The following is a 27443-nucleotide window of genomic DNA, read 5'->3' on the forward strand; positions in this document are numbered from 1 at the left end:
AGTTGTTGGTACTTAGTCCTCTTGTTCATGAAAGTGATGAGGTTCAGATGAGATAATGTATGTGAAACCTCGGGTCATCTGAACGCTTGCTGACACCTCTTCTGTGCCAGGCATATGCCAAACGCTGGGGATACAGTGATGAATGAGCCACAGAGCCTGCTTGGAAGAGTTTACAGTCTGGCCAGGGAATCAAGCACATTGACAGATATTGTTAGGGTAACAGGGGCAGTGCAGTGAAGGCTCAGTGAAGTGTAAAGCCCTCTGCACATGCGTGAGGTTTAAGGACTTACTCCCATACTGAAGTCCTCAGGATGGAGGCCCTTCACTTTCAGGCACTGGGGCTTCGAGGGAAGGGGTAGGGAACTGCAGAACAGGCTGGGCCCTCAAGGGGGCATGCTGTAATGAAACGAAAAAAGCCAGCAAAAGGGCCGTAGGAGCTGTAAAGCACTACCTAGGAGCTAATTATTTTATTCTGATCATCTGTGCCATCCTCACACTGGACGGGTAAATCCTGGGAGGAGAGCAGCTGTGCCTAGAGCGAGGCCTCACAGAGGTCTCAGGGCCCGGGGCAGGCTGGTGCGGGGGTCACCATAGGACAGTGTTATCAGGAATGGGCCTGATGCCCCAGCCTTGCCCTATCCACCAGGCTATCCTCCCGCCCACCTCTGATCCTCAGGTAGGATCTGAGACCGGCAGGGACCCCAGACACATGGTTGGCCTCAGTAAGTGAGGGAGGCACTAGTCCTGAAATATCCTGGGGGGAGCGGAAAAGCTGAGAGGACTGGGCCTGCACAGTCCCCAGGGGGTCAGCAAGCCGGCACCACACACACCCTGCCACACGCACCCTGGAAAAACCCCGTCAGTGGGGCTGCAAATACCCCAGGGTCTAGCATCCCCCACCCCCCCACCTCAGGCTGGCTCAGTCCTCTTCTCCAGGCCAGAGGGAGAAAAATAACAAAATGAGGAGAAAATAAGCTGTTTGGCTGTGGTGTGAGCAGGAATATCCATGCAGAGCTGCCCACCACTCACCCTTACTCACTCTTTCCACACCCAGCCAGGGCGCCCAGCATGAGACAGACCACCCCCCTGCCCCCTCCCCCGTCTGGGCTAAAAGCAGACGCTGGTGAGCGAGCAGCAGGTTATAAATATGCCCAGGGAACTGCCGCCAACTCTCTCCCTTGTCATCCCCTGGGAGGGGATAGGGTGGGGTGGCTCCTAGGGAGGAGCCAGGGCTGCCCTGTTCCCTGGGGCCCAGGAGGAAGTGGGGCTTCCAAGAGGCTACTGCATTTTTTTTCTTTTTTGCCCTTTTCAAAGAGAAGGAACCACTGCCACTTCATTTTTTCTGGACATTTGCTCATCTGCTCGGAGGTGGGGTCCCCATACTCCCTGGGTCATGGCTGGAAGCTCAGAATGAATGGTGCCAAGTCCACTCACTCTGTGTCATGGTGCAGCCCAGCACCACTTCTCCTCACACCCAGCACCAAAGTTCACTCATTCATTCAACAGATATTGGCTGAGGGCCTGCTGAACACCAAGCCCTGTGCACACGCGTATCTGCGTGTATGCACGAGTATGGGCATGCACACCCCGCAGCCCCTACTCCCGTGCACTCACACCAGCTCCAGCCCCTCCTATGGACTTCTTGGCTTTAACCTGACAACCTCATAAGGCAGGATATAGCTTCAGGCTCCTGGTTCTGCCTCAGAGTAGGTTGCGGGGGAGAAGCGGGCTCACTGAGAATGGGGCCCCTAAACATTCCTGCTTCTACTACCTCCCTGATAAATGAGAGAGTCCTTTCTCTCCTCCCTGCCCAATCATCCTACCAATGCAGGTGCCATGCAAGGAAGAAAGAGCCACTCGGTGAAAGGCTGAGGGCACCTGCCCAGGCTGCCAGAGCCTCCTGCCTCCCAGCCACTCACCAAGTAGGTACCAACCTGGGCAAGAGGGGGCAGTGCCACCCTGGGAAGCTCCCAGCTCTCCACCCCTAGAGCTGGACCCCTCCCTTCTCTCTCTTCCCTATTAATCCTCGGAAGTGAAGGGGCCGTCCCTGGCGGCCCCTCAGCCCTATTGTGGCCCCTCGCCCTCCTCGGCTGGCGTCTAATTAACTCCTTCTGCCCCCGGTTTTGTGTGCCCCCCTTACCCCACCTTGTCGGCCCCGCCCCTCCGCTCGGCCGGCTCCCCCCCACGGACATTCCAGCCCGGCCGGGCCAGTGTGCCAGGGCAACCAGGGCCGGACCAAGGCCTAATCCCCCCGTCGCCCGGCCCGGCTAGGGGAGCCCCACTCACCTCCCCGCTCTCTGGGGGCTGCCCGGCTCTGCTGTGGCGGAGACACACAATCAGGACAAAGGCGCAGCCCCCAGGGGGCTAACTCAGCCTTCACGCCCAGGTTGTGCGGCATTTGGGGAGTTTAATGAATTGTCCATCACGCCTTTCAGGGCCCGCCCGTCAGCCTGGATTAATCTTCGGAGCCCTGGTGGGGTAGGAGACACTAAGCCTGTATTTATTACTCTCCCATTGTCACTAATTGAGGTAATTATCTGTGACTCTGGCCTGGCCAACAATGCGGCATTCACTCCCGGGACCTCGATGGGCTTGGCTCCCACTCTCAGCACCCACCCTCCCTCCTCTGCTCTCCCAAACCCGCCAAGTGCTAAGTGGTGCCCTGGAGCATGATGGGAAAGTGGACAATGTCCCACAATGCTTCACCTCCCAACCAGTATGGCATTGCTGCTAGGGAGAGGTCTGGGCCCTCCAAAGTAGAAAAGAAAAGAAGGCAGACTGTCTGGGGGCAGGTTTGGCTGGCAGAGCCCTCAAGCCACAGAGGGGCATGTTTCTGAGGTCTTTGGTTTTCTGGACTCTTCAACTCCTCCTCTCTGGTTCGGTGGCCCCTCACAGGGCCCTTCTGTGGATCCACCTTCATGTCCCTGTAGCCTACACAGCTCTAGGGTATTGGGAGGCCCTAACCCATACCTAGCATACCCTGAGGAGGTCCCTAAAGCTATCAGGGCTGGCCGAGTAGTGTGAGTATGATGGGGGAAGTTGGGAGAAAGAATGGAAAAGGGCTTGTGAGGGAGCTCAGGGAAAGAGCAAGAGGAGCCATCCCAGGAAGGAGCATCCAGGGCTCACGCTAATGCGGCCATGCAGTAATCTTAGGGAGGAACTTGGATTTGAAGGGGTGAGCAATGCCAAAGAGTAGATTTCATGTGGAGATGGCTTCCCAGGTCAAGGGTTTGTGAATGTATGTAATAAAGAGAGAGAGAGAGAGAAAGCAAAATAAGATTTGGACAGGACTAGACAGTGAGCTCCTTGAGGGCAAGGACTGTGTCTCAGTCACTATTGTTTTTCCAAGAGCCTAACCTTGTAACTTGGCATGTAGTAGATCCTGTCAAATGAATGGATGTGTAGTTGAGGACTGTACTTTCATTGGGGTTGGAATCTGTTGACTCTTCTCTTCCATAGCTGCACATAGACTCTTCATTCTGTCTCAGGACTTGCTGAAAGAAAGTTCTGACCAGCCAGGGACAGTTCTTGAATGGGCACTTTACCAGCTACCGCTGTTAGGGACATTGGCAGAACTCAGAGCTACAGTTTGGACAGCGCCACCTTGTGGTGCCTTTTGGGAGAGCTCCTGGAGAGACCCCAGCAAAGGAAGCAGGGTCATCCCTTCTGAGTCGGGTGGGCTGGGGTGGGGGTCACACCAGGCAGCAGCCACTCCTCCTCCTATGTATTGATCCTAAATTGCCATGCCAGTGTTCCTATGGCACAGTTTTTATCATTTGTTCCTTCCTTCTGCCAGCTTTTGCTGAGAGCCTGCTCCAGGGCAAGCTTGTAGGTGATACAGAACTAAATCAAAGACTCTACCCTTGAGTAGCTCATGAAATTCTACAAGATAAAAAGACCAACAAAGCTCATGATCAAACAGCAGAGAAAACAATGCTATAGACGTTGGGGAGGCAACTGGGACATATGTAATTCAAAAACTCTCTGCCACTCACCTCTCCCTTAATTCCTCTCACTAAAAAGCAATAATCCTTGCTTTCAAGGAACATTTCATGATCTGGCTCCCACGCATCATTCCAGGATCCCATCCCTCTGCAACTCTGCATTCCCCATGCCTCTGTTCCCAGTGAAAGCTGTGTGCTTTCCCACCACTCCACTTTTGCCCACACCCTGAAATACACCTCTTCCCCATCTCCTCCTGTTGAAATCCACCTCAAAGGTCCCTTCCTCCAAGAAGCTCTTCTAATTTCCCTTGGCAAAGTGGCCCTGCCTTCTGAAGCACCTTCTTAGCAGGACTTTCATTAACAGCACATACTGGCTGTTCCACAAGTGGTTATCTGTGCATGTTATTCATCCTTCTATGGCTTCTAGATTCCTGAGGACATGGACTTTGTGTTTTGTTCATCTTGGTATCTCTTGCAGCACTGAGCTAGGCATGTTAAGTTAGTAGATAGATGCATGGATGAATGAATGAATGGATAGATAGATAAATGTATGAATGCATGACAAATGGTTTGGTGGGATGGATGGATGCATGCATGCATGGATGAATGAACAAAAGGATGGATGCATGCATGCATACATAGATGGATGGCTGGATGAAACAATTCTTCTCTAAAAGGACTCATCAAAGACTGTGTAGTACCAGGGACTTCAAGGGAGGGATCTCACCCCATGCCAGGACATGCAGAAGAGAGGACAGTGTCCAGCCTGAGCCTTCCTTCACTAACATATGCCCCCTCAGTAACTTGTTTCCCAGAGGCCTGGATATGTTCCAGCTCCCCAGAAGTCACAGTTTGGGAGCCACTCCTTCCTTGATACTCTGCTACACCCTCTGGAATGCCTTCATCAACATATATTATATTGTACTGCCTGCACTGTGATGACTGAATTTCCTCTTCCACACCCCTTCCCCCATCTCACACACACCATGAACTGTGAGCTCCCTGAAGACAGGTAACATGTCTGAGTTTCCTGTGTGTCTCTAGGGCCTGGCATACATGTTTAATGAATAACTGAGTGAAGGCTGGCTCTTTTCCCCATAGACACACTTTGCATATTACGTATGTACTCATGTTCAGCCACTTCTCTGGTTCTCTCCTTGTCACATGCATACAGACTCCTGACCCTGAATCCCTTGAAGTACCAGAATATGGCCTGATTCTTTGTTTCATTCACCCATCTGTGTCTGGTTTAGGGGAGTCCCAGGGCTCTCCTGAGACTCTGAAGGGAGAGGAAGCTCTTAGCTCCTCTGAAGCCATATTAACTTGGATCCATTCAAAAAGGGCTTCCCTGAGAAGAACCTGGCTATTAGGAGGGTAGGAGCGTCCAGCGCTAACCTGAGGGCTGCTGCCGGACCCTGACCACACCCTCCAGCATTGCTCTCCCTACGCCTGACCTGTGAGGCTGTCCCAAGGTGGGAGGTGGTTGTGGCCTCCGTCTTGAGGCTGGCTAGCTGGCAGACACAGACAGATTTAGAAGTCATTTTCACAGCAGGGAGCCTCCAGCCTCCCACCCACAGGGCCCTGCAGGGCCAGTCTGAGATATGGCTCACCAAGGGCTGGCCCCCAGATCTGCAGTATCTCCTCCTCTTGTCTCTCTCCCTTTCTCCCCAGATCTTCAGCAGCTGGTGCAGATTCCACCCTTAGGCAAAAATGGAGGAAATCCTGGGGGAAGGGTTGTGTTGCACTGACACCCTAACCACCCAGTGCTCCCACTGCACCATTCATCCATTGAGAGTCTGTGTGTCTCCACCCTAGGGATCCCCTCTCCTCTCAACCTGGCTTCTGCTGCCTTTCCTCCTCTTCCCCTACCTTTACTTCTCTCTTCCCCATCTCCTATCCCAACACCCCCAACACTAATGAAACACCCTAGCAAGAAATAATAATCAGAGCTTAACAATTATGTATCACTTACTATGTACAGGCATTATTCTAAGTATTTTACATACTGAATCATTTAATCCTCCCAACAAGCCTATGAAAAAAGCACTATTAATTATCCCATTTTATAACTGAGGCTACCAAGACACAGAGAGGTTGAGTAACTTGCCCAAGGTCACACAGCTGGTATGAGGTAGAGGCAAGATTTAAACCCAGACTGCCAGGTCCCAGAGTCCATGTTCTAAACACAACACTACCTTAGTTCTCTAACAATGGTAACAGTGCAGGTGAGCCTTAGAAACTGGCCTCCTGTGTATTCAGCCTCAAAGAGACCCAGGCAGCATAGTGGAGCCTACCTCCACAGGGCCAGCCCCTCCACTTTCCCATGCAGCTCACCTCTCCTACCAGCCCCAGAGCCTTGGAGTGCCTGGGCCTTAGCCAAATCCAGGCAGGTACTCTCACTACTCCCTAGTCTTCCTCAAATTTCTTCCTGGCCTGAAGTCCATCCTCTTCTCAGGCCCAGTAGTCCAAGACACACAGCCCTCATCTGGACCAGGCTCACCCCAACCTGGCCTCAGTCTTCACTCCTGCCTTTATCTTCCACAATGCCCCTGAATGTGTCATCAACCCCAGTCAAACCAGACCATTTGATAATTTCCTAAACATACCCTGTTTCCCCAATCCATGCCTCTATTTCTGCTGTTCCCTCTTCTTGGAATCCCTTTCCCCAAATTCTATCTCAAATGCCACATCCTCCATGGAGCCTTTCCTGATCTCATAAAATCCATCCGTACAATCTGCCTTGTTTGGCTCCTTATAGTCCTTAACACCCACTGCTAAATCCATCATTGTCTGTGTGTTTTCACCTTCACCCCATTGTCAGGTAGGTCTCACGTAGCCCTTTCCTGGAGCCCAGCTCAGTGTCCAATTCCTCCCAGGTGCTCAGTAAATGCTCAGTAGTTAGAATTGATAGTAGTTAGAATTATATATGGAAGGGAGACATACTTCAGGGGCCTTTGATCTCTGCCCAAAGAGAATCCCACTTACTTTCTCCGGCAAGACCTAGTTTGAAACCTGGCAGTGTGAGTTCCAGGCGGGTTCTGGGTGATTCTGACCAATGCTCTCCTTTCCGGTTCAGAAGTCCAAAGAGGACCCCCTCATCCCGCCCCCGTATTCCACTGAACCAGGTCCAGACGCCCAGGGTCCAGGCTAGCGGACTCCCAGGCCATCCTGCCCCACTCCCTGTCCTGGCCCGTCTCTCTGGGTGCGGGTGGGGAGTGTGACGTTGAGATAATTGAAGACCAAAACCTTAAGTGGTTTGAGAGCGAGGCTGGGGATCTGAACGCTGAGCCAGAGTTGGAGTTGGCCGGACTCGGTGGGGGTGGGGGGCAGAGGCGGGGCCGAGGGCTGGGCCAGGACTCCGCGACTGAGTCTGAGCGAAGCCCCCGCGCCCGCCAGGTCGGTGGCTAAATTTACCCAGGCTGACTCAGCCCTTGCCCGGAATGGGGGGTGGGGGGAGTGCACTGGGGCAATGGGAAGAGCCAGCGGGGGTGGGGGGGAGCAAGGAAGGGAGAGTCCGGACTGGGGGAGATAGTGGTGGGCTGCGAGTTTCCTTCAAAGAAAGGAGTCTCCCCCACCGCCCACCAAGCGGGAAGGAGCGGAGAAGCCCTGGGGGAAGGACACTGTGGGGAATGGGTAGGTGAAAGGAAGAAGATGCCAAGGTTGGACAAAGGGAAGCTTATTAGATTTATTGAGCGCCTATTGCGTGCCAGGCACTACGCAAGGCGCTTTACATACATTATCGCATTAAATCCTCACAACAACCCTGCGAGGTAGGTGTTTATAAACCCCCATTTGACAGCTGAGGAAACTGAGGCTCAGGGAGGTGAAGTGGTTTGCCAAGTTCACATGGCTAGTAAATAGAAACAGAGGTGTCCGAGATCGGAGAGAAAAAAAGACTTCAAGGTCAGGGTCCCAAGCCCGTTGGCGTGGATGAGTACAAAGAGGGGCTCGGCGCGCTTCACAGGTCTGCAAGGCCGGAGGCTTGCTCTCCATCTCATACCGCTGGAGGCGGCAAGGCGGAGGACCCGCGCGCAGTGATTAGGGACCAATTGATTAACTGGCAGTGCCGGGGTTGGAGGGACTCGCGGACTAGCTACCAGGGAAATCCGCGACCTGCGCGCGCCCCGTAGTGGCTACAGCGAGTATCACACCCCACACCTACAGGATTCTGGGGACCAGCCTCCCTCCTCTTCCTTTCCTGGCTGATTTCTGGAAGAGGCAGACATGCAAGAAATTTCCAGGGTTCTTTCAAATGGGTGATACCACCTGGGTTGGAAGTCGTGGTAACTATTCAGAGCATCACTCAGGAACACTGGGGAGGATGCAAAGGGGAAGGCCTAAAGAGCTCCCAAGCTGATTCACTGGCGAACTTTCCTCCCCAGCTCAGACCACCACAAGCTAGGGATAGTCACAAAGCCACCATCCTGCTATGCCTTGGGCATCCCTCACCCGAGAGACTGGAATAGGAGCCCTTGTTCACTTACTCAGACCCTCTGCAAACTTTGCACAGTCTTTTAAATTGAGAATGAGTGCAGGTGACAATCAAGCCACCTAGAATTAGTTCACTTACTCCTAACTGGCTCGTGGAGGGGAGGATGAGATAAAAGCCTCCCCAAACACTTCAAAACATTAGAGATGGACCTTACAACTCCCTCATTTTATATATTATGAGGCCTGGAGAGGGGAAGTGATTTGCCTAAGGTCACCCAGCAAATCAGTGTCAGAGCCGGGATTGGAATCCAAGATCTGTGACACCAAAGTGAGTTCTCTTCCTGCTTTGCTGGTGGTTTTTGCCAATAGCCCTTCCGCTTCTGCCAAGGGCCTCTCTGTCACCTAGTCACCTCCGTTGGAAGCCTCTCCATCACTTTCTCCCTTCTGCCCAGAGGCCCTGCCCTGACGTTGCCCTCATATGACTATCCCATCCCTGCCCTCCTGCCTGATCCTGGTGAGGCCTCTCTGCTCAGCTCCATGCCTAGTGCACAGGCCCCGCTGAAAACCTTGCCTGAGTGCCCTGAATGGAGCAAGAATTAAGGTCTACTGTTCACCCTCACGTCTCCTGAAACAAGCAAACAAACAAAAAACTGAAACCACGAATCCACCTGTGCTCCCTTTCCTTTCATCTGTGCAGCTTCTATTTCAAGTATGGGAATGGATATAGGTAAGGGGTACAAGGAAGTCTGTAAGGAAGAAAGGGGACCAGTGGGCCCGAGGATGGATGTGCCGGGGAACACAAATATAATCAAGGGCCCCTCACTGTCTCTCCCTGTTTCCCTGTGGGGTCCCCTTAGTGTCCCTCGCCCCGAAGAGGACCTCCTCTGTTCGGCTGATGACATCTAGACTATCTCGGATATTGTCACTCAGCTCTGTCTTGCCGCCTTCCTGGGGCCCGATCCGCTCATTCCGCCAGGCGGCGCCCGGGGGCTCTGTGTCGCTTCCATCAGAAGAGCCGCTGTGGACGCTGAGCTCCGCAGCTTCGTCCGAGTCCGAGTCCGGGGCGGTGTGGCGGCGGATACGGTACACAGCTTCCCGCAGAGCCCCGGCGTAGGGCCCCGGGGTCCGCGCCCAGCCCCCGCCCGCGCGCCGCGGCACTGCAGCCACTTCCTCCGAGCCCTCGGCACTGCCAGCGCCTTGCGAAACCGCTGGGCCTAAGGCTGAGTGCTCTGGGCTACCTGGCAGCGTGGGGGCGTCCTGCAGGTTTACTTCGCCGACCGGGAGCCCCAAGATGCGGGAGGCGCGCTCCTCCAACGAGGAGTCCGCGGGCTTCCCTCCCTCAGCTTCGAACCTGCGTCCCCCACCTGGCTGGTGTGAAAGGCTACTGCTCAACAGCAGCTTTTGGCAAGGGGAGGGAAAGACGGCCGCCTCCTCGCCCTCCTCCTTGTTGGGCTTCGGTTGGCTGGGGGTATCCCCCACAACGCGCGGCACCCCAGCGGGCAAAAGTTGCACATGCTGGGTTCGAGGGGTCGGAACATACTGGGATCTTATCACCACGCATGTGGCGTCAATGACAAAGACGCCTTCCCCATGAGCAGGGCCGCGGGAACTTCGGGGCAGGGTGTGGGGGCGGCGGGTCGCCTTCCATCCCTCCAAGGTCTCAGGTCCAGCTTCCTCTCTATTACCCAGGGACTCTCTCCATCCCGTGCCTCCTGGAGCCCAGGGTCTGGGGAGGGTTTGACTATGTCGGGGCGGCTGCTTCTTAACGGAAGGAACCCAACTTTTGAGAAGCCAGCTCTGTTTTCTACCTTCTCTCCCTTCCCCGGAGCCCTTGGAATGGGGCCTGGACCTGGGAGCCGGATGCGGGGGGCTGGAAGTTGCTGTTGCAGACCCCGCATGTACTGTCTCAGTGCCTGAGCTCCCAGAAGCTTTGGCTTTTGGATGGTCGTCGCTACCACTCTTTAGGCCAGCAGCTGCCAGCCTCAGGCTTTTCTCCGCGGCCCCCTTACCGGACTCCTGCCTTGGCCTGGCTGTTCCACAGCCTGGGGATCCCCCCAAGAGACCCCGCCCCTGTCGGAGACCCCAGGCCCCAAGGACATCCCGGTAGATTCGAGGATCCAGCCTCTTCTTTGTGCATCCTCCCTCTGTCCTGGCTGGTGCAGGGGCTGAAGAGGCGGGCGCCTGGGAGGGCTCGGGGCCTCGCTTAGTCCCCAGAGTCCTGTGGGGGCCTTCGTAAGAAGGTGGAGCCACGTAGGGTGGCGGCCGGTCCCAGCGGCGTCGCGAGGCCATCCCGGCAGCGCCTCTCAGCAGCAGGTGAGCCTCGTAACTCGGGGGCGCTGGCCGCCGACCTCCCCAGGGCCCCGCCCACGCCGCCCCTGGGTTGCATTGCGGCTGCGCGGATGGACGGGACGGTCGCCCCACAGACCCCAGGCGCTCCGGCCGTGAGGGAGCTGGGAGCCCCGCAGGCTGGGCCACCCGAGGGGGGTTCCGAGGCTCCGGACGGGACCGACCAGGGGGACTCCTTCGGGCCCCACCAGCCTTGCGCCTTTTTCGCTCGGTCTCCTTGGCCTCCCGCTCCTGCGATGCAGCTTTCCTTTTCTCTTGCTCCCGGGCTCGGGCCTCGGCCGGGGGCCCCGCCCGCCAGTTGGTCGCCTCCTGCAGCACCCTGGAGGCCCAGGGCCGGCGGTGTGGCGGCTCAGGGGATCCCGGGCGCGGCCCACACCTGGGACAATGAGCAGGAACCCAGGTGAGCAGTTTGTGGGGGAAGGGAGCCGAGGTCCGGGGAGCTGGGAGCACTGGAGACCATTTGGGGCCGCCGGGTGGAGGGGTGTGTGTGAGTGTGCGCGCGTGTGCACGTGCGCATATGTTAGGGCTGAAGTCGAAGCGGGACTCCTCACCATCTCTCCATGCACACTTTAACAGCGTCTGCCCCATCTCACCTGCCCTTTCTCACGCCCACTACTGTCCCCCTAAACAAGCGGGATGAGTCAGGCCCCAGCCCTCGGGATGGGGTAGGGGAGGCGTGGGAAAGACAAGGGGGAACAGCAGCGCTGGCTGGTGCCCGCGGGAAGGTCCGAATCCCAATCCCCGCCCCACCACTCTCTTCCCCTCACCCCTCCTTCACTCACGTGCGGATCTGGGGCCCGCGGGCCCAGTGGCTGGCCTGGAAGTCCATGAGCTGTCGAGGAGGGGCCCGGCGACTATAATGACAGGAAATAGTCTTCACTTCGATCACCAGCAGCTTAGATTTCTGCACCCAGAGGCAGCTGCCAGACTCCTCATCCCGGGGCCCCCGGGGGCTATCGGGCCCCTCGGAGAATAGCTGGCCATCCAGCATCCTGCCCCACCCCACCCCGGCCCCCCACCCTCCCACCCGCCCCAAAAGCCCCCTCCCAGCCCAGGGAGCTGGCGCCCACTGCAGAGCGGCGGGCCTAGCGACTGGGGACTATATATACCCAGGCACACGTGTGTGCCTGTGTGTGTGTGTGTGTGTGTGTGTGTGTGTGCGCGCGCGCGCGCATGTGACACGGCGCGGACCGCTCCGCACTGCTACCTCCCCCATGTGCACGGCCGCCCCCTGGGGCCCAGGATTGGGAGCCCCTTCCCACTGCTCTTGTCCCCTAAGCCTAATGGGACCTGCATGAGTGGGCAGGGGAGTTCTTATTCTTGCCAAGCTGACAGTGCCCCCACCTCCGCCAGCATTTCTTCAACCTTCCCGCTGTTTTAACCCTTCACTCTCCAGCTTGTCAGAGTGCCTGACCAGCAGGGTTCTGCCCCTGACTTCCTGCCCCAGACTTCGTTTTCCCCGACAGGGAGGTGATGGGAATGGAACTCAAGGTCTCTGCCTGCCACTCTCTGCTGGTTTCCATGGGGTTGGGGTGCAGGAGGGGCTGGCCCACGGCTGGGGGGGGGCTATTTTTAGCGGCAGCAGCGTTCGGGTGCAGAGAGGAGATGAGTAACCACTTTCATGCGGTGGAAGGAGGAGGTGGGTGGCTTTCACGCAGCCTTTGTGCGACTCTGGGGGAGTCAAAAAGGGCCACCCCCACACCCTTACTCCTTACCCTCTCAAGGGTTGTGCCCAGGGCTGCTGGTACAACAGAACACAGGAGTCTGTTTTGGCCATCCAAGCTGCTCACACTCCCATTCTAAGATGTATCTTTTGTCCTTGGGCACCCATGGAGCCCTCTCCCTGCAGCAGGCTTTCTCCCCCAAACCAGAAATCAGGATTTGAGGGGGTCATACTGTTCTGTGCCCACACAGCTCTGCTCAGCCTTATGGAGGAGAGACTAGGGTGCTTATGCACTTGCACCCTTTCAGATGGGATGCAGGAAGAATGCTGTGCTCCCTTGGTGAAACCAATCCCCTAGCAACTGAAATGATAAAAGTGGCCCCTATTTACCAGTGTAGAGCTCTCCCGTCACCACTACCACAATGTCTAGCTCACTTAGCTTCCACCTGAAGTGGCGCTCAAGATGACCACCTTTTAGGCTTATTCTGTCCTGGCGGGGGGAGGGTTCTTACATCCACGATCCCTCCCCCCAAGCCTATACCAGGTGTCCCCTGATTCACCATGGTAATGTTAGTGGCAGCACAGCCCACGCCAACCCTTCCATGCAGACTTAGCAACCATGCCTGGCAACCATGGCAGCAGCTCCAATGGAGAGGAGGGGTGCGGGGAGGTGGGAGAAAAGAGTGTGTATGGCAATGATTCCTGAGGAAGAAAGGATAATTCGCCTGTCCTGAGAGGAAGAGGTAAGAATAGAAGGTTATGAGGCTCCAAATTTTGTCCCTTGGCTTTCCTTCTGCTCCATCCTCAGACTCTGGGACTGACTGGCTAGGTTTTAAGGGGGAACAGGAGAAGCAGAAGATCCCAATTTGTTTTTCACTAAAGTACATGCAGCCCTTGGGCACAGACCCTTCCTTTTAAGGTAATGAGTCAGGAGGGTTGTTGTAGGACAAGGATTGACTTACTGAGAGCCAGAGAAGCAAAACCCAGGCCTCCTGCTCCCCAGCATGGACCTTCAGAGAGAATCCAAACATCCCCTATCCCCATCCACTTGACCCCCCTTTACACCTACCAGCTGCACCGATGGCTCTTTGCTTGAGGTTGCTTCCTTCCACCCAGTTCCCACCAGAGCCCTAAGGTTTTAAAAGTCCTTGCCTCCCCCCTAGACATGATGGAATGTGACATAAAGAGACATCTGTCCTTTTCATCATGCACCCACCCCCACACACATAAACATACCCTAATTCTAATAACTTGGAAGCCTCCCTCCCTCAAGTCTGGGAATGTGCTGTGAGAGCTGTAAAGGGGTGAAAGTAGAAGCAGGGGCTTCTCCAAAGCCACGGTGCAGCACTGAAAGCAGAGCTCTGATGAGCCCTGATGCTTTTCCCCCATACCATCAGGAAGCCTGCTTTGGAGGAACCAGTATGGCATGGCTGGTTCATCAGAGTTCTTAGGCACAGTGTGAGCAGGGGCAAAGAGTTACTCTGAAATTGCTCCAGATCTTAGGTAAGAAATGGTATCATACCTGCAAGGCATTGATGAGATGGTACCCAGAATTTGGTTTATACCTAACAATCTAGCAGTACCTATGGTGATCAGTGCTGACTACTGTTTTGGTCTACATGGTTTCAGCACAAGGAAAGGGTCTGAGGGGGCAACCATAGTTCTGCTGCTCTCCATCCCCCGCTCTCCAGCTCATATCTCACCTTGGAAGAAAGGCAAGGGATTTGTGAGTTCAAACAGTGTCAGCTCAGCAAAATCCAGAGTCCAGCCTTCCCTGACTGAGAAAAGTTGATGATGGTGGCAAGTCTCTCTGCTTACCTAAAGAAGACCCTCAGTCTGTCTACTCCCTAGTGACCTAGCACTGTTATGGGATTTTCTTTGGGTCCCAGTTATGGTAGGGGCAGAGGGGAAAGTGAGGTGATTAAGGAGGACTGCAGGCAGTAGGGTGGGGAACAATTATGAACAGAGAATCATAAAGGCAGTAAGTAGTGTAGTGGTAAAGTGTGTGTGCTCTGAAGCAAGACTGTTTGGGTTCAACCCTAGTTCTACATTTTACTAGCTGTGTGACCTTGGGCTAGTTACTTAGCCTCTCTGTGCCTCAGTTTAAAAAAAAAACTGTAAAACTGAAATAGTATCTACTATTGTTCTGAGGATTAATTGAAGTAATACATGTAAAGCACTGAGATGGTGCCTGGCACACACTTTTACATAAGGGTGTGTATGTGTGTGCTATTGCTGTTATTAATGATGAGCTGAAGAAGCCATATGAGGTTGGCAGGCTGAAGCAGTAGTGTCTATCAACTACAAAAATCAAACACTGCAACACCATGAAGAGGCTCCTGTCATTTTAATTAGGGTTGCCACGAAAAGCAATAACCTCAGCTAACCACTCTGACCTCCCCCTCCACCTGACTCCCATCTCCCTTCATCTGCATTGAGCACAGGAATCCAAAGGCCCTCCTCCCTAGGATCCTCCTCACTCCCATTATGGGAAGAAATGCCACTAAATGAACTCAGCCTCCTCATACAGCATGAAACAGGATGAATAAAAATATCCTTATGAAGAGTTTTGTTGTGCCTATTATCTTATGGTGGAGTCAGAGACAGAGACAGAGGCAAAGGCTAGGTGAGATCTGGGGATCTCTTAGAGATCAGAATTTGCCTGAGGAGCACAGAGCCCACAGTTCACCCAGAAAGGGGGCTATGTCTAAGAGGGCAGGAGCTAGGATGGGCTAGGCTGAAAGTTCTCCTCAAATGTGAGGATAAGAACAGCTAAAAAAAATCCATTCTCCTTCCCTCCCCTGACACCTTCCCTAGCTCCCATGTAGAAGGATAGGGGACTCTCAGACAGGGAACAGAGTCACAATTCTCTAAAGGTTTCATCTGTAGTTCCCAGAGCTCTGGGCAGGCAGTGAGTGAGGCATATCCCCTGCTGCTGCCTGACCCCTTCCCCCAATTCAGGGCTTCTCTCCACCTGTGAGCACCAGGGCCTGCAGGATGTCAGACAGTGATACAATCCCCTTGACCACATCATTCTCATCCACCACTACAAGTCGGTGAACCTGCATAAAGCAATACAGAAGAGGTTTAGTGCCAGCCTCAGTTCAGGTGAGCCCTTCAGCCCCCCTACCCTTCTTGCCAAACCCCACTCTCAAAGCTGCTCCCTCAGCTCCTTTTGGGTCACTGGTCCCCCTACCTCTGCTTCTACCAGCCTGTTGATGATGGTTTCCAGAGTCTCATGCAGGTAGCATTTGAGGACGCCCTCAAAGTAATGTGATCGATGCTGCAGGGCTTTGGTCACAGACACATCTAGGTTGTTGTAGGTCTTTTCTGCTGCCAGATTCTGGGGAGAGAGAGCAAGATTCATACAGGGAAGCAAGGGAGCCTGCCCCAAACCCTGAGCCTACCCAACCTCACCAGACTGATTTATGGCCATTGTCAACCATGCCCACAAGCCACACCCAACTCATTCAATTCCTTTTCAAATCGGATTTGAAAGCTTGGAAGCTTCTAAAATCCTCTGGTCCCGAAAGAGACTCTCTTCTTCTCCCTCTCCATATTCAATACCCTACCCATTTCCCTACCTCCCGGCTTCCCCGCAATCACTCACGATAACATCAAACTTGGAGTAGATGTCCACCACACGCCCTAGGGAGACAGAGGCAGCTCAGCAAAGAGGATCTGGCATCCAAGGCTCCCCCTGCCCATAGAATCACCCTCCGGGCCAAGCTGAGGGGACAGCAGATTTTCCAGAGCCACCCTGGCTTCCTTGGAGCCCTCCCTCCCCTTCTGCCCAATCTCTCACCTTTCTCATCCACCACTGGCAGGGCTGAGACTCGGTGCTGTACAAAGATGCCCAGAGCCACGTAGACAGGGGTGGTGGTGCGGACCATAGCAATGTTGGCATAGGTGCCGATCTGCAGCTCTTCCAGAGACTTAGACATGAACTCTGGCTTGGGGAACTCAGTGATCTGAGGAAAGAACCATCAGTTTGATCTTTCCAAGGCCCTCCAAACCACCCTTGGATACTCCTCCAACCAGTATATAAGTGGCAAAAACTGGGCTGAGGAACACTTACAAACAATTTGAGGAACTTGAGGATGCGCTTGTGGGTGAGGATGTACAGGGTGTTGCCTGATTCCGGGTCAATAACTGGCAGCCTGTGGATCTTGTTTCGAATTAATGAAGAGACAGCATCAAACAAGCTGTGGGAAGGTAGGGGAAAATGATAAATTTCATAGAGCTGGGCCTAAGAGTGGTCAAAGAGCTCCTTAGAGTGTGCTTATAAACAGGGAAATGAGGTGGTTGGGGGAGAGAAGCAGTGTTCAGACCAGACCTAAAGAGTATGTGTGTGTGTTTGGAAGGAGTGTCTTTTCTCTCTTCTGCCCCTGGATCTTTGGTTATCTAGGGCTTTTGGCCATTCTGATGGCAAGGCTCTTTCCCATTCTGGACAGATGGGTAGATGGAACTCACCTGGCATTAGGAGAAATGCAGACGAGTGGTTTAAAGGAGTCCTGTAGGTACACCTCTGAGGGAAAAGGGAGGTTCACAAAATACCATCATGAAAAACTGTTTCCAGGAAACTCTCCATTCCTTAATCCTTTTACAACCCCTAGTTCTCTACATACCTCTCCAAGTTTCTATCTTGTGTTCTTCCAGCTCATAGATCTGTACCTAAAAGTAGAAGCAAGAGAACTTGAGACTTGATCTCCGTGCTTCATTAACCCATTGTAGTTTGCTTGGTAGAAAGGCAATGAGAATGAGGGATTCTGGGGAGGGAAAGTGGTTTTGGTCATTGGGTTGATTCCTTACCAAAGCTGATTTATAGTAGCGGTGCAGGATATTGATGAAATCAGTGATGGTCAGCATCCCTAGAAGCCGAGACAAGAGCCCTCAACACTGCTCAAAGCTTCTCTCCCTCCCAGCATAAGATGTCAATAAAACTCTGTTTCAGAAACATTTGCTTACCCACAAAACTTTGCTTCTTACTATCCCATAAAGGGGCAGCTCGCACACCATTAGTCACCAAAGCGAAGAAAGCTTTCTTCACCTATAGCCAAAACAGTAATAATCACAAAGGGAAATTCACAGGGGACAGGACTTTAAAACAAGGGCTGGGTATGCTGGGGAAAACATGAGACTAACCCCATAGAAGGACAAGGGTATTACCCTTGGGATGAGATAGGATGAAAGGTATTGAATCAGAAGATCCAAGGAAGGGAGGAGGGAAAAGAGGATTTCACCCACCTGCAGGGAAGTATCAAATACAACCAATTTTGAGCTTGTGGGAATCAGGTCATAGCAGCGATGAGACTTCATGAAGGAAGTATACACGCTATTGTTGGATTCTGAGGTCTCTGCATAGGATAGGATAGTTAGTAGCTTCCTTCCATGCAACAATTCACAACCAAAAGAGGCAGAAAATATAAGTTGTAGTTGCTCACATATTTACAGCATGATTTTATAAGACCCCCTATTCTATCTGTTTTATTCCTATTGTTCCCACAAAACCTGGATAAACCCCTTAGAAATAATTTCATCCAACCCCCATCCCCAGGTGGGACTACATCTACTGGCTCCTTAGGCAAAAGATGGCTGACTAAAACAGAAAGTCTATAATATCTTTCATTAATCCGTTCTAGCCTAACAGTTTTTTCCTCGGGAAGAGAGTATAGCTCAAGTTGTAGACTGCATGCTTAGCATGCACCAGGTCCTGGGTTCAATCCCCAGTACCCCCTCTAAAAATAAATAAACCTAATTACCCCCCCACCAAAAAAAAACTTTCAGTTTTTTTTCTCATCTTTAATTCAAGTTTTCCCTTTCATATATTTGGCATTTTCTCTTGTTCTTTTTTCTCAATTAAGATATAATTAAGAGTGGAGAGGGTATAGCTCAGTGGTAGAGTATGTCAGCATGCACAAGGTCCTGGGTTCAATCCCCAGTACTTCCATTAAAACAAACAAACAAACAAACAAACCTAATCCCCTCCTCCACAAAAAAGAAAACAAATAGCAGAAAAATTTTAATGTAATTAAGCTTCTTAAAATCCAAGTAAGCTTCTTAAACATTTTCTAAGACCTATATATGAGAAAGTCATGGTCCAAGTTGGGCTATTTCAGATCAACACTAGGTTAAAGCCCAGTGTTCAATCATCCTGGCCTCACACACTCTGGAAGTCTATCTGGGGATGACCCTGCAAAACAGAAATCATCCCACCTATTCTAGACAAGTCAGAGACCCTGGCTGTGTTTACCTTTCCATTCCTCTGATTTTAATTGCTTGCCCTAAGCTGGAGAAGGAACCCCCAAAATAACAGCTCAAATGTGCTACATAGTATGTATGCTATATGCACATAAAAATATTACACCATTTAATCCTTACAACAAATCTGTAAGGCAAATATTGTCCTTATTTTTCAGAAAACAGATGGAAAGCAGTGAAAAAACTGCTCAAGGTCATATCATTAGTGACAAGAAGATTCAAACACAGATCCACCTGATTCCAAAGTTTATGCTCTTAAATCCTATGTCAGTTGTTTTTAATTTTTTTTTTACCAGTTATACAGGTACACAGTTTAAAGAGTCAAAATAGTTCTACAAAATTTTTATGAAAAATTGCAGTCCCTAGCACCCATCTCCCTGTAGTGCCCCTCCTCAGAGATGAGACCTCTTTTAGTTGATTATTTTGGTATTTATTTCTATGTCTATAAATAACATGCTTATATGGCTACTTAATTTTTTCCCTTTTAGGCATTATCTGTTATCATGCAAAGAAGATGAAAATTTTCAATTCTCTGTCCTACCAGGACTCCATTATAAACATGCACCTCTCACCACCCCATTCTCCCAGAAGTTAAACTGTAAGGTTGGTTACATCAGTATTTAAATAATTTTGACTGAATATTCATTATTCAGCACTAAGCCAAATAGTAAACTCTGATTTTTTTTCTTTCTTTCACAATTTTGTTTTCTTTGGAGTTAATAATTGTCTTGTCTTTTTGTTTGCTTAATTTTCTACATATAGTACTTATAGCTAATTCAACCCCCAAACTCTTTACCAATTGCTTAAATCTCCTTTCAAGAAGTTCAGAAGCGTAAGACAGTCTATCAATTTAAACTACCCAAAGAAGTCTCTCTGGAGCCTTCTGACCTGCTCAAATCAGGGCTGGTTTGCCTGGTGTGCACTGCTGTCATCCTGAGATCTTCCTCCATCACCATGCAGGGGACCCCTTTCACGTCTCTCCTCTATTGGCACTCCTGTGTCCTGTATCTCATGTTTTCAGCTTTTTTGATTACTCCCTTGTTTTGCTGGAGTACATCTTCCAATAGCTTCCTGAGAAAGGGTGCATGGGAGGTAAATTTTTTGAGACCTTGTAGCCTGCAGATATCTTAATTTTACCCTCATCTCTGATTTATAATTTGGCTGGATATAGAATTCTAGGTTGGAATTTATTTTCCTGCAGAATGTTGAAGGCATTGCTTCATTGCCTTCTAGCTTCTGGTTCAGAGTCCCCGGCAATTCTGATTCTCTGTATGTGACTTTTTTTTTTTTCTCTCTGGAAACTCAGGATCTTCTCTTTGTTTCTAGTGTTCTGAAATCTCATGACGATTGTGCTTTGGGTGGATCAATTTCATCCACTGTGCTGAAGATTCAATGAGTCCTTTCAATATGAAAACTAATGTTCCTCAGTTCCAGGAAATGTTCTTGAATTACTTCCTTGATTGTTTCCTTCCCTCTGTGTTGTCGTTTTTCTTTTTCTGTAACTCCTATTATTTAGATGTTAGACTTCCAAGATGACCTTTTAAGATTTGTTGTTGTTGTTGTTGTTGTTGTTTTTAAAATACAGTAGTCCCCCCTTGACGATGTTTCACTTTCTGCAGTTTCAGTTACCTGGGGTCAACCATGGTCTGAATAGTAAATGGGAAATTCCAGAAATAAACAATTCATAAGTTTTAAATTGCACAGCATTCTGAGCAGCGTGATGCAATCTCTTGCTGTTCAGCTCAGTTCAGCCCTGGACGTCAATCATCCCTTTGTCCAACGTATCCCACCTGACGGTCACTTAGTAGCCGTCTGTTATCAGAATGACTATTGTGGTATCACAGTGCTTGTGTTCAAGTAACCCTTATTTTACTTAGTAATGGCCCCAAAGGACAAAAGTAATGATGCTGGCAATTTGGATATGTAAAATAGAAGCCCTAAAGTACGTCCTATAAGTGAAAAGGTGAAAGTTCTCAACTTAATAAAGGAAAGAAAAAATATCATATGCTGAGGTTGCTAAGATCTACAGACGAGAATGAATCTTCTATCTGTGAAATTGTGAAGAATGAAAAAGGAATTCATGCTAGTTTTTCTGTTTCACCTCCAACTGCAAAAGTTATGGGGTCAGTGTGTGATAAGTGTTAGCTATGATGGAAGAGGCATTAAATTTGTACAATAAGATATTTTGAGAGAGACAGAATGACCAACCACATTCACATAACTTTATTACAGTAGATTGTTATAATTGTTCTATTTTATTATTGCTGTTGTTAATCTTTTACTGAGCCTAATTTGTAAATTAAACTTTATCATAAGTATGTATAAGAAAAAGCATAATAATTATACAGTTTGGTACTATCTGGGATTTCAGACATCCATCAGGGGTCCTGGAATATATCGCCTGTGGTTAAGGGGGTACTATTGTATCTTTTCTATTTCCCTCTTCTTTTATTTATTTATTTATTTTTTTCTACTTCTTTGACTTTTAATCCTACTTTCTGGGAGATTTCCTCAACTTGATTTTTCAAACTTCCTACTTAGTTTAAAATTTTTGCTATTATATTAATTTCCAAGAGCTCCTTTTTATTTTCTGAACTTTTTTTTTCATTGTATACTATACTTGTTTCATGGTGTAATATATTCTTTATCCGAGGTCATATTAATGTTAATTTTTAAAGTTTTCTTCCGTATGCACTGACTTTTCCCCTTTGTTCCTTTTTTTTTTTTTTTTCTTTTCCATTTGGAGTTGGGGCAGTTTGGATCTCTTTTTTCATGTTAGAGGCTTTGTTTAGATGTCTGGTGATCCTTGCTTTAAAGGAGGATTCAAAATATATTTTAAGAATGGAGTCTTTAAAGGTAATTAGAAGCTCTACGTATATAAATGGGCCTTGTTGACTGTGAACCACTTAGACAGGGAATACTGAGTACTCATTATGTTACATAATTCTTAGGGCTTTCCCATCAATGGGATTCTGGAGAGAAGGACTATTCATTTGATTTTGTGCTTGGAGGATGAGGTCTTTTCGGTCAGCATTCTGGAAACTGAATGGGGGAAAAGGACTGGGGTCTCAGCACTCAGTATAGTTCACTTCAGCTCATGTTTTCAGCACAGTACCTCAGCCTTCACCTGGGCTGGCACTCCTCTCCAGACCTCTAATCTTTGCCAAAGTTGGGATGGGGAGTTGCACTCCCCCGCTGCACTCAGTGGGGAGGGAATCTTGGGATCTGTTTCTTAGACCTTCAATGCTTCTTGGCTTTCCCCACTGCTGGTTTATAATTCAGTTTTCTCAGGTCTGCTAAGTCATTTACCACACTTCTGCCTGCTTTCCAGTTTCTAAAAATTCATTGCTATTGTCTCCTCTCTTGTTCTTCCTATTCTGGTGGTTTTGTATCTTTAAAAATAATTCCTTTATGGTGGTTTTAGTGGCTTTTTGTGAAGGAACAAAAGTAAATGCGTTGTTTAGCCCAGTATCTCTAACTGGAAGGCTACTGTCATTTTTCAAATTTGAAAGCTCACAGACTCCCAAGAACAAGTCTTTTGACACCAGTTTAAGACACACTATACTGATAGTTAAATACTATCATTTTAGGTTACAGGCATTCAAACATATTTGATTTGGTTTTCCTTGTATTTTAAAAATAATTTAAATCAGTTGCCCAATTTAAAAAGCCTGGAGATTTACATCAAAATCCAAATTCTCAGTTTCTTTTCAAAATCAGAAGATCTGACAAAACTAGACCTTGAATTCCTGAATGGTAGCAATTGACCAGACCTGATAGTTGCTGCCTCCTTTTAGATATGACAAGATGGACAGGTTGTCATAGTTATATGCTGCCCATGTCACTGTTTGATCCATGGAGACAATTTGAGTTTTTTCACCCCTGCCTCAGTTGGTGCTAATGCAAATGCACTCAGAAACATAAAATATGCACTGATATCATGTGGCAGAACTCACTTATGAAGAGTCCTCCAGGTAATTCAAAATATGACTATTAACCTTTTTGGATACCAACACATGAAAACAGAACATTTAAACATTGTTGTGGAGAACGCTGACTTTTAAAAATGTGTTCTAGTATTTCATCCCATATGTCAATCCTCTGAGAAAGTGTGTACTCCTAAGGCCATAAACATGTCCTCGGAAGACTAGGAGTGTTCCTGGGCAAAATCCTTTACCAGAGATGCCTGTAAGTTTTGCCTCTTTCTCGATGACCTAGGGTAAGACCATTCCATTCTAACCAGGTATTTGGGCAGGTGCTAGAATTGCCTTCTCCTGTGCCCTGGATTTTAAGGTTTAGTGCCTCTATTTCTAGATTAGTTCTAAGCTTTTTCAAGTCCTTTCTATAATTTCTTGTGTCTACTCAGCAGCTTTAGTGAGATCACTGGATGATAAAATCTTAGTGGCATTATTTCTGGGCTACTCAGAACATACCAGGAACTTCTAAAACATGGTTAGCCAACCCACAGCTGCCTATGGAAGTTTTTCCTGTACCTCGAAAGTTTCTCCCAAGTGGTTTGATAACTGAAGGTATTAATCATCCTCACCCTGCCAAAGATTTATTCCTAGGTGATCTTGCCAAATTATTGTTCCTGATTTGCGTGGTTTGGCACATTATCTGCCTGGCCCAGCTTTGATTTTCCCAGGTAAGACTGGGAGAAACTCAAAAGGATTGCTGAAGACAAGTTAGGATCGAGGTATTGTTTTCATACCAGTTTCCTTTCTTCGGTAAACTCACCTTGAGGATGCTCATTTTCCAGAGCTGAGTAGCTATCTGAAGAAGTGACCTGGAAAAACAAGAAAAATAAAGATTCAGCCTATCTTAGGCTCCATCCATTTGAACCTAGCAACATGAGGGGAAGGGCTGGTGAACTAATTACTTCCTTTAAAGCACTATAAAGTCCTTCAGAAATATTATCTCATTTAATCTTCATAACAGCTCTGAGGCAAATACTATTATTAGCCTTATTTTCACAGATTAGGAAACTGAGGTTCAAGAAATATTAAGCAAACTGCCCAAGGTCACATGGCTGGTAATGGGTGGAATGGGGATTTGAATACAGATCTGCGCAATTTCGAAGCTCATGCCCTTATATACTTTGCTGCCTAATGAAACATTAGGTCTTAAAAGCTGAGACTAGAAAATGTGAGCTTAAGGCTAGCCCCACAAGATTCTCACAGACCTATTTTATAAAAATATGGAAGCCAGAGAGAGCATACTGCCTTACCCCAGTCACTAAGTGGAGCTGTGGGCACCAGAGTCACTGACATACCCCCTACCATCGAGAGAGTGTCACATCTGAGGAGGATCGCAGCAGCTGACTGTCAGAGAGAGTCAAAGCTTGAATGACTGAGGGGTGGATGAGAAGGATAAACGTTCCGAAACTGGGGACTTGAGTCCTTTCAGCACCCTTGTGAGTCAAAAGCTGCTACAGCCCAGAAGATGTTGGTCTTCCAAGCTTCCCTGTCCATGACAGTCTAAGATTAGAGAATGCTTTGAATACAGAGAAACCTTCAGAACCATCTCTGTGCTCCCTCAAGTGGGAACATTTGAGAATTTCATTGTTATCTAGGAACTCAGGAGGGATTATGATAATTTTCAGCTGCTGGAACCAATAGTTTTGGCTCTAATTGCTCTGGGTACTATCCCAAAACTAACTTACAAGTCCTACTTCACCTCCATAGCTGCTGTAGTAACATGAAGTTAAAGGACTTGGCTTGAACCTGGGAGATTGGCTGGCAAACAGGGTCAAGTTGGCAGGGCAGCCCTAAACTTCCCTCCCCTAATGCACCAGGGTGGGGGCAAGAGGATCATCTCCCTCTCTTCTCTCCAGGCTGCATAAGACTATCAGCTTGGCCTGGCATTTTGGCAAAGCTATCAGAACAACCTCATCACTTATAAGTGGGAGAGAAGGCTCTTCAACAGTAAAGATACCCATATGGTATAACACAGTCTCAGATCTATACAAAGAAACAGCTACTTCTGTAGAAATTATTGTACCCACCATATGATACTTATTTACTGCACTGTGCTACAGTTACTTGCTACAGTTACTCTGTTCATTATCTATCCAAACAGACGATAAATTCCCGGAAGCCTGGAACTAACTTATACTTCTTGATAGCTCTCCCTCATATCACTTAGCAGAGGGGTTTGCATGTAACTCTCAACTTTTGTTTTTCAACTCTCAAATTGATAATGATGCACAGTGATATGAACAGAGAAACGTAAGACTAAGTCACAGAGAAAGAAAAGAGACACACAGCTAAACAGAGGTACAGACACCTACATAAGAGTCAGACACAACTGAATATGACTTTATCTTTCTGCCTGTTTCTCCACACAGGAATGATGTAAATATGTCCACTCTCTCTACATTAAATAACATAGGGGATCTGAGACCACTGTACTACATAAATACAAAATACTGTTACAGAGACATACCCTACATCTGACACATAGACTCACAATTTCTTCTGGACTCCTGATCCACATTTCCAATTGCATGCTGGACAACCACAGATGTCACATAGACTCCTCAAATGCTTCAACACAAAACAGAACAGGATCTGTCCCTCCAATCCTCTTATCCTTACTGTGGTTCCCATCTTTGTTTTTGCATTGCCTTAGAACTGCAGTCTTGATTCCTCTAAGAATGAGCTATGCCAAAGAGTCTGCTTAGAATCACAGAGTTGGGCATGATCTAAACTTGTCCTTAACATCTATCAGCTAAGCTGCTATGTTAGAAATGCCTCAAATCCATCTCTTGCCTGTCCACTTTCACAGCTTTAACTTACTTAGCCTTTTACATCTCATTTTTGTAGCATTCTCTAAACTGGTCTCCCTGTTCTAAATCTATTTCCTCTTCAATTCGTTTTTCATGCTGTCACCAAGTTCTCTCACCAAGCCCCTCAGGTTTGGAAAGGACTTTCATCTCCAGCAATGAAGAACTAATTACTCTCTGAAGCCGCTCCATCCACTTACAGAAAGCTGTTAGGAACATTCCTAAAGCATACTTGCTACCTTGCTCATAAATTTTCCATGGGTCTCCTTACTACAAAACAAAGTTCAAACTTAATGTGGTATGCAGTAGTTTCAACCTGACCTCAGCCTACTTTTTCCAGTCTTTTCTCCAACTGTGACCAAAATCCAGAACTCCAGCAGCATTAAGCCACTGGCTCCCTTTGCCACCCCCAATTAATCTCTACATATTCCAATTTCTATGCTCTTGCTCACACTGTTCTCCCAACTTGTAATGCCCTCTCCTGGGTTCACAGTAATTTCTCCCTCCCCTACAGTTCCACAGTCCTTTGTTTGCATCTTGATGGTAGCACTTATTACAATCTACCACAAGTAACAACTATCACTGATTTGCCTTCACCTCCGCTCCAGTTAGGCTGAAAAATCTCAAAGTAGGACTTTTTTTCTTCTTTCTAAAACAACTTCTATTCCAAGAACCTGATCCAGTACATCAAGTATGAGGGCTAAATTAGAAAATCCACATAAAAATGCTTTGTAAACTATAATACATTTATAAGTTTAAAAATGTTATTTTGAATTTAATGGAATCAGACCTTTCATTATTGCTCAAAGTTCTCTTAATCTGTAAGAAATTACTCCCTTCCCTGGGTGACCAGTTGCAAATCATTTTACTACTTTGATCTGGTTTCTTCTTTAGAACCTGAGGGACATGACCTCTCTGCAGGCAGAGGAAGAGTACAGTAAGAAAAATTACTCTGGGCATGTAACTGGTCCAAAGAAAGGTGAACCTGCAGCCCTTAACACAACTACAGTAGCAGATGATAAAAACAAAGATAAGAAGTTACTCTACATAGTTAAAAACTTTTGAAGATGGTAGTGAATGGGAAGGATCCCAGAGTGCTAGTAAAAGGCTCCCGAGAGTGAGGATGGGTCCAAACAGGTAGCAGACAACCTGCGCTATCTCTGGGAGGATGACAGGGATCTGACACAATCGGTCAATGCCTGCTCGCCAACAAGGAGCTATGCCAACATGCCTACTTAGAATCGCAGAGCAGGGCATGACCTAAACTAGTCCAGGGACACAGTGGCCTCTTACACTGAAAGATTCCCTCCTTAAGGGAAACCCCACTTTTCCGTCTTATTAAGTTTATGTGACCCCGCTGGACACCTCAGTTTGGTATAAAAGTCTTTCAGACCTCTTCTACCAAGGACTGCAGGAATCACATTCAGACAACCGGGGACCGGGTGGTACCTGCAAGCGGGGGTCCCTCGGAACCCCCTGCCTCACCCAGGAGAGCTGGATCACATCCCTTCTCTCTGTTCTCTCTCAGGCGAATCTCTGAAGGGCTTGAGGGGCTAAAAGGAAACAAGGCCCGAGACAGCCGGCGTATACGTGGGTTCCAAGGAGGGAGCGAGGAGTCACTCCCCGCCAGGGCAAAAAAGTACCGCGGACGGAAGGCAGGCACAGGCGCGGCCCAGTCCTAGGAGATGCGCTCAGAAGAGCGGAGGGGCAGGGTCACGGGATAGGACCCCCGGCTTCGTTTACTGGGCACCAGCACCGGCCCTGGCCCAGGCTTCCCCGTCCCCTGACCGGGGTTTCAGGCTCCACAGCGCCCCCCAGCCACCCTCCCGCGCTCCTCACCGTCTCCATTGCGAGACGCCGGCCGGGTCCGTTCACTTAGGAAGCTCACCAGGGCCGGGGGGCGGAGAAGGCCCCGCCCCACGTCCGGTACGGCAACGCCACATCCGCTTACGTCAGGACAGACGGAAGCCGAAGGCGGAAGGCGGGCAGCTCACCCTTCCGGCGTGGCCTGGGC

The 27443-nt window shown here is 49.2% G+C and overlaps 2 protein-coding genes across 5 annotated transcripts; both read right to left on the reverse strand.

The window, feature by feature from the left end:
* Window positions 1–7604: 7604 nt before the first annotated feature.
* On the reverse strand, window positions 7605–13628 carry DDN (dendrin). Of its 2 annotated transcripts, XM_032492738.1 has the most exons (3): window positions 13454–13628; window positions 11504–11575; window positions 7605–11097 (listed from the first exon to the last, which is right to left on the reverse strand). In XM_032492738.1, exons 1-3 carry the CDS (start codon window positions 13564–13566, stop codon window positions 9195–9197), a joined length of 2088 nt encoding a protein of 695 aa, XP_032348629.1. In that variant the 5' UTR covers window positions 13567–13628; the 3' UTR covers window positions 7605–9194. The 2 variants fall into 2 exon arrangements, with proteins under 2 accessions (XP_032348629.1, XP_032348630.1); XM_032492739.1 differs by lacking the exon at window positions 13454–13628 and having other exon boundaries at window positions 11504–11712.
* A 1080-nt stretch (window positions 13629–14708) lies between these two features.
* PRKAG1 (protein kinase AMP-activated non-catalytic subunit gamma 1) lies at window positions 14709–27372 on the reverse strand. Of its 3 annotated transcripts, XM_032492741.1 has the most exons (13): window positions 27269–27341; window positions 23383–23431; window positions 19534–19716; window positions 17632–17741; window positions 17353–17434; window positions 17197–17255; window positions 17013–17058; window positions 16858–16912; window positions 16463–16589; window positions 16190–16355; window positions 15995–16032; window positions 15581–15727; window positions 14713–15446 (listed from the first exon to the last, which is right to left on the reverse strand). In XM_032492741.1, exons 4-13 carry the CDS (start codon window positions 17701–17703, stop codon window positions 15342–15344), a joined length of 897 nt encoding a protein of 298 aa, XP_032348632.1. In that variant the 5' UTR covers window positions 17704–17741; window positions 19534–19716; window positions 23383–23431; window positions 27269–27341; the 3' UTR covers window positions 14713–15341. The 3 variants fall into 3 exon arrangements, with proteins under 3 accessions (XP_006177743.1, XP_032348632.1, XP_014408726.1); XM_006177681.3 differs by lacking the exon at window positions 19534–19716 and having other exon boundaries at window positions 14709–15446; window positions 27269–27372; XM_014553240.2 differs by lacking the exons at window positions 19534–19716; window positions 27269–27341 and adding an exon at window positions 26879–26971.
* Between the last annotated feature and the right edge of the window lie 71 nt (window positions 27373–27443).

Source organism: Camelus ferus, chromosome 12 (genome assembly GCF_009834535.1).
Source record: "Camelus ferus isolate YT-003-E chromosome 12, BCGSAC_Cfer_1.0, whole genome shotgun sequence".
Lineage (NCBI taxonomy): Eukaryota > Metazoa > Chordata > Mammalia > Artiodactyla > Camelidae > Camelus > Camelus ferus.

Coding starts and splice junctions, on each gene's coding strand:
- DDN (XM_032492739.1), bottom strand. CDS start 11,712: ATGCTGGATGGCCAGCTATTCTCCGAGGGGCCCGATAGCCCCCGGGGG. Junction 11,098..11,503: donor CGCGGGCCCCAGATCCGCAC/GTGAGTGAAGGA, acceptor TCATTGTCCCAG/GTGTGGGCCGCGCCCGGGAT.
- PRKAG1 (XM_006177681.3), bottom strand. Junction 17,059..17,196: donor GCTACTATAAATCAGCTTTG/GTAAGGAATCAA, acceptor TTCTACTTTTAG/GTACAGATCTATGAGCTGGA. Junction 16,033..16,189: donor GCCAGTGGTGGATGAGAAAG/GTGAGAGATTGG, acceptor CTGTCTCCCTAG/GGCGTGTGGTGGACATCTAC.